Source organism: Venturia canescens, chromosome 1 (assembly GCF_019457755.1).
Source record: "Venturia canescens isolate UGA chromosome 1, ASM1945775v1, whole genome shotgun sequence".
NCBI classification, from domain to species: Eukaryota; Metazoa; Arthropoda; class Insecta; order Hymenoptera; family Ichneumonidae; genus Venturia; species Venturia canescens.
In genome coordinates, this window is record NC_057421.1 from 27,598,649 (window position 1) to 27,605,333 (window position 6,685).

Consider the following 6,685-nt stretch of genomic DNA (forward strand, 5'->3'; position numbering starts at 1 on the left):
GATGCATACCCGGCCACCTCCGGTCCTCACCAAGTAGTTTCCTACTGGCTCAGCCCCGTTCTCGCTTCGGGACGAAATAGATTGCCAGACAAAGATGAGAATGAGCCAGAAGTGAGCTTGGACCGGAGGACGAAGAGGATGATGACACTCTACTCAGAATTTCGAGACGAGGACCTAATAGCATTGCCAAGTTCTCACTTTCACCACCCGAAAAGTTCGTATAATCACTTCAAAGTTGTCACAAGAGTGAAGAAGATAAGTTGAGGTAGCTTTACGACAGTCCCATGTAGAAGCCAACGCTCCTGTCGATGCCCGACGTGCGTTAGGAAAAAAAACATTCATTTTTAATTGTGGTCTCGCATTATCTATTCATTCACAGATCATTTTTTTTTTACTACGGAAATAATTTTGTCCAGCACATAACACAAAGGAAGGAGAAACTTTTTATACGTCGTAAAGAAGAAAAGATACCGTGATCATGCCGGCAATCAACGTTTTATTCATCAGGTTTACGTAGTAGGGCATACGCCACCGGGAGTCGAGGAACGCGATGGCGGAGCGAGAGTAATGAGCGATCGGCACAACCTCCATTATCTGCAACTGGTGAAACAATACTCGGACATAATTGCAGGACAGTTTTTCGGGCACTGGCACTCGGATACGTTTCGCACGATCTACAGCGACGGTGGTATGTCTCCTTTAATGTTTCCAGTCCCAAAGTGTACTGTCGATATGCACGTTGAACCGCTTAAATGTAAAGTACCCTTCACAAATCTCTTAAATAAAAGAGATTGACACTCTTCCACGTGCGATCTATGAAAACTTGACGTTGAGCAGGTGTGCCGGTATCTTGGATAATGATGACACCGAGCGTCACGCCGGGACGAGCCAATGGACCGAACAATCCAGGACTTCGACTTTATAAGTTCGAAACGAGTACGGGAAAGGTACACGCCTTAATTGTGATTCTGTTCCGATAATTGTCGGTTTGTTTTCATTATTCTTTGATGCATTGAACTTATAGACTGGGATACAATTGGAATTTTCTTAAATCACTCAGAATGATTAATCAATGAAATGCTGCCGTTGTTTATCGCGATTGAGCAACACTATTTCACTTTGATTCAATCTGATCCAACGCCACAAAACGTTGAGGAAGCTCACGCGAATCTAATGGAAACCGAAAATTCTAACTTTAAGAGTTGAAATTTGGAAATATGCTAGAAATATACAGCGTGCATCTATTCCCGGAATTATTATAGGATCCATGGTCCAGATGTCGAGAAAACAATTAACGAAAAATTAAAAAAAAATTTTTGAAGGGTTATACACAGGCTCTTATGACAGGCACACTTCTGTGCGACCATTTGGATTTAATAAAATAAAATCCTCCCAACTTTAAAGAGCCAAAAACAAGAATAAGAAAATAGAACGTTTTTAGATATCAATGTTGTCTCGAGAAAGCCTTGTTACCAGTAAAAATGACTTGGGAATAGAAAAAAAACACATATTTGAGGTTAACGAGTAATAACGACATAAACGGTGGAAGATTTGACAACACCATGAGCCATCTGGTTTAAAATATAGATACGTATACGCATATAAATAGAAAATGGCTGCTGTCACAATTTGCTTGATGATTTTACTACGCTAGTATTTTAACCGTTGTCATTGTATTAATAATTAATCAATCTCAACAAATAAGTTTAACACATAATTTTAATAATTACGAGAATAAATTTTAATCGTTTCTTTCATCATGAAATGAGCAAAAAGTTCAGGTGCTTTTTTGAATCACAAGTAACGCATGATCTTCCTCAATAACATGTACCAAAAAATCAGACACTCGAATCGATCGTTTTATTAGTTCATTCTTCAATGATATGATTTTCAATGAAAGTCTAAATAGTAGGCATCATAATATCGCTATCTAAAATGAGCGTATGTGTTTCGAAACAGATTCTCGATTACACGCAATTTTACCTCGATCTCCCAAAAGCTAATATCGACGGTAATGCAAATTGGGCAACCGAATACTCCCTTCTCGAGTATTATCATCTTGAGGAGATAACGCCCCACAGTCTCCACGATCTTGCGGATCGATTCACCCAGACCGACGACAGCGCTTTTGTAAGGTTAGTATTTCCGTTCGTACTGTAATCACTAATTCATGGAAAACGATAAATTCTCGATAATTTTTGTCTGGAGGACGTGCCTTAATGCTACTCGGACATGAATTATCAAATTTTCATAGAGAACGACGAGTTTTTTTATAAAACTCTCAATTGATTACAAATCGTCGGGATCATCGGTTTGTCTCAACCGAATACAATACAACCATACCGACTGACGCAGATTATTTTTAAGCATAGTTTATCCGACACTGTTTTTCTGAGCAGATATTACGCCGCGAACGCTGTATCATTGCCCCGGGAAGTAGAAGAAATTTGGGGCTGCGGGGCGCTGAACAGTGCCTGCGTATTGCGTCACTATTGCGCGGTAACACGAGTAAATCCGAGCTCTTACAACACCTGCCTCGCGTCGTATGCCTACGCTCTCGCGACCGCGTGCTCACCTACTGTACACTTTTACCTCGCGCCTTACCTCCTCCTCGCCCTCCTATCTCTGTTTCGCAGTCGATAGACGCCAAATACGAAATCCTGATGAACTACCTACCTCCGAATCCCTCGCAAACGCATTCCACTTCCCACCGAATAAGATCTAGGCTAAATCTCAATTCTGCTAACCTAACGTGAGTTTAAACAAATTCAAATGTCGTTTTCTTGTCAATAAAATTTCGTCCGAAGCAACAAAGTGGTTACGTGACAGAAATTCATAAGTGTAATACTCAAGAGACATTAATCGACGAGTGTTTAAGTTTTAATGATAATTTCGTACACGTGATATGAAGATAGAGCAACGAGTAATTTAATTAAATAAATATTGTGATGAGAGAAAGAGAAATGGGAATGAGTGAGAACGCGAGAAATAGAGAAAGTACGCTTCTGTGTAAACTTTCGTGCAAACGGGGCATATTTATCTTCGATTACTTTTATGATCCAACGCGTGTTGTTTTTGTTATTGTTGTTTTGTAAACATCATTCGTGACGTAACGGGTTCTCTCTATTTTCGAGCGAGTGAACTTGGTCGTCGTTATTTATACGTTTTACAAAAAGTCCATGCAAATAGCCAGTAACCGAATGAAATTACAAGTTCATCGCGACGTGAAAGCGTGGGTTGGCTGATGCAAACACGCCGGATTATGGGAGTGATCAAAGATCCCCGTTCCTGTAGCACGAGTTAAACTTCACCAATCGTTACTTGATTTATTCGTTTGACGATCGGTGTGGGTTGTTCAGGGTATTTAGGTACTGCTCCGTTTGCAAGCGTTCCAAAAATAATGTTGCCCGAAATATTGATTTGTGAAAAGGGGAAGCCGTCATCATGTCCTAATTTCCTTCGCGCTGTTTGAAAAACGTTTTTCGGGCTGATCGAATTTAGCAAGCGTACATCCGTGATACATCCTGAGCATGACTCAACAGAGCAAGCTCAATAATGTATCGTCTCCAACGCGATTCCCTGGGTAAATATTTATTTCACATTTCCCTCACTATTCATTGTGATCGGTCGAAGTATACATTTGCTTTTCTTGCCAATTTTCTATATCAATCCACTAACACTTGTTTGCACAGATAAAAAACAAACTTTTTATAGAACAATGCACAGCGCGTTCACTCACGCGTCACATGCAATACTACCCCGGTGTCCGTGTCGATGAAAAAAAAAAAACAAAAAAAAAACAAAAAAAAAAAACCACGATTGGTGAAAAAGAATTTACGAAAAGGTGTGAGCTTTTGATGAATCTCATATTTCCCGCTCTACGATGGACCCGTTAATATTCAAACTGACCGTACACTGCACAACTTTTGTAGCGCATAGGTATTTGCCTAACCGAAGAGAAAATAAAAATCGTATGAATTACCAAGCGGAATGAAACAAGTGAGAGGCTAAAAACTGAAATTTTAACGTGCTGTGTACATAGTATAGAATATCATGTGTAAACCCGAAAACTCGTATGTCACGTAAAGTTCGACAAATAATTAATAGATGGGGCATTCGGCATGAGCTATGTAAATTCCTCGATTTTTGACTTTATTGCTCGGTTTTAATTTTTATGTTTTTTCAAACCTGAGGCTACAAACTGAATTTTCGACGTGTTGTGTACATAGTATAGAAGGCTCCACGTCTAAATAACTTGTCAAAGAAAACTTAAAAAAAAAACTTTTGCGTAAATAACTTTCGTAGTAATAACTTTTGTAATAATAACTCCCGTGATAATAACTTCTACAATTATAATTTTATTTTCCACAATATTCGCTACATCGTATTACTCGAATCTTTGAACAATAACTTTTAGACGATACGAGGATTATTATCATCGTCCGAAAGCTATTGTTCAGAGATTCAAAGGACAAATCATTGGGTGGGCTTGGAGTACAATTGATGTGTGTGCGAATTCGTTGGGTGGGTTGGGAGCACCTTCGATGTGTGTGTGTGTGTGTGCGGAAATAGTGTTTGGAAAATAAAATCATTATTGCAGAAGTTATTTTTCGGGGTTTATTATTACAAAAGTTATTTTTTTAAGTTATTTTTGACAAGTTATTTAGACGTGTCACGGTATAGAATATCATGTGTAACCCCGAGAACTCCCATGTCATACGTAAAATTTCGGCAAGTATTTAATAGATGGGGCATTCGGCATAAACTAGTTAGATCTCTCGATATTTCGACTGCATTGTCTATTTAAGTTGAAACTTTTGCAAATAAACGGGCGTGTACAAGACACTAGATGAATAACTGCATCACCAAATATGGATATGATGTTCGAATACCGGAGTGTTTAGCTGCTGAGAAATGTTCTCCATCGTTTTTGTCGACGATAGTGCTGGCAGCGGGGAAATAAGATGTAAGCCTATAAAAAGTAATTGGCATTAGAACGAGAAGAAATCGCATTTACCAGGAGAATTTGTATGATAAAATATTTTTTATATCTTGTAAGCAGATGATTGAGCCGGCGTATATTATTAAATTTGAATTTTTCGATTAGCATAACGCCAAGAGGCATTATGAAAAAAATAAGTCGAAGGAAAATATAATTACTAAGCAGACCTCGAGGCTGTGTAAGTTCAATTGGAATGCCCCATATGCAGTATAAAAGAAAACTCTTCATATCCCATATATGTATAAACGAACGTGTATGTACATCGAAGAAAACATTCATTTACGGTCATTCGTGTATAATAAAAAATATCGACCTATTTATCACTAGCATATACTTTGTGTACCTATGGATGCTCTATATGACATTGGCGTTAATTATATACATGTTATTAATGTAATTCTTAGCTAGAAACAAATGCGTCAAGTGTGAGTGCGCTTAAAACCTTTTCTCAGTGTTTTTTCTTTTTGGTTCCCAAAACGAGAAAGGGGTGAGAGCGTTTTTCTTTATTGCGACATCAAATTCAAATCCTGCCACGCAAATGATGGTGGAAATGCGTCATTTTCTCAGTAAACTTTGTCAAACAACTGTAATTTTATCTCGGATATACACGTACGTATATACGCATATTTAATATTTATTATATATTATATAGTTTATGTATATGGGATGTGTGTACACGATGAAAAGCCAATTCATAATTCTTCATTCAGCGAAGTGTTTCATAACTGAATTAATAAATAATAAAATATCAAATGACCTTGTAAAGGGATATCATATAATTATTTAGTACCTTTACCTCTGTTGCACGAAAAATTGCTCCCGTGATACTCAAATTAATTGTGTTCCGTTCATGTATAATTCACATCAATTTTGTACTTTATATACAATCCATTACTCCAATTTTAATTTTCGATCGCACGATCGACGAATGCTTTTGATAAAGAGGCACTTGTTTCCCTCCATTTTTGCCTCATTCGTGTGATAATTAAACCATCAACATCTATACGGTCTACCGCATAACATCTGTCATATTATTATCTATGTAAGTACATAACCAGCAACACACCGATCAGAGACGACCGAGAGGGAAGCTTTTTGTTCCTGGATCCCTCAACATCGTGTACCACTTTTGTTCTCGTCTTCCTCTTCATCTCCTATTTTTCTTTTTTTTGGTTCGCACTCACTTCGAGCACTTACTTTTATCCGTTTCTCTGCGATTTATCGAGGAATCCCTCCAGCAGAGAGCGTACTATCCCAACGGGTTCTCGTGCTCTCGTCCATACTTATGGGAACACTCGTATCGCGCCTTCAGAACGCGCCCGCTCGAAGCTTTCTTCTCGTGAGATTCGTCGTTCAACGAATCTTCGAGTACCGATGCACACGCGAACGAGTTTTTGACGCGTGTTAAATTAGTTAAAAGCCTTCTGTTTAAGCCCCTCACGTGTGCCCGTCGTGTATGGGGGCTCGTGTCAGAAAACCGATTTTCCAAATGGTCCTATACGGTAAGAAAGCGTTAAATTGGAGCAACACTCCGCAGCCGTATCGACATATTTATTTATCTTTTCGGAATTAAGCCCTACTGTTTTATGCACCGATCAACGACAGGCTGTTATGCCGCGGGAAAGTGTTTAACGGCGAGAACGAACAAAAGAACGATTTCTTACCAATCATTACATATTATCT

At 38.6% G+C, this 6,685-nt stretch overlaps 1 protein-coding gene across 6 annotated transcripts in view; it reads left to right on the forward strand.

Moving 5' to 3' along the window:
• The window catches only part of LOC122411519 (acid sphingomyelinase-like phosphodiesterase 3b), a 28,983-nt gene extending 23,216 nt beyond the window's left edge, over positions 1 to 5,767 (forward strand). For all 6 annotated transcript variants that reach the window (XM_043420379.1, XM_043420398.1, XM_043420390.1 and 3 more), the window contains 4 exons: positions 508 to 688; positions 838 to 947; positions 1,960 to 2,135; positions 2,400 to 5,767. In XM_043420379.1, the coding sequence (XP_043276314.1) occupies positions 508 to 688; positions 838 to 947; positions 1,960 to 2,135; positions 2,400 to 2,643 (711 nt within the window). In that variant the 3' untranslated portion in view covers positions 2,644 to 5,767. The remainder of the gene's footprint in view (positions 1 to 507; positions 689 to 837; positions 948 to 1,959; positions 2,136 to 2,399) is intronic.
• The last annotated feature ends 918 nt before the right edge of the window (positions 5,768 to 6,685 follow it).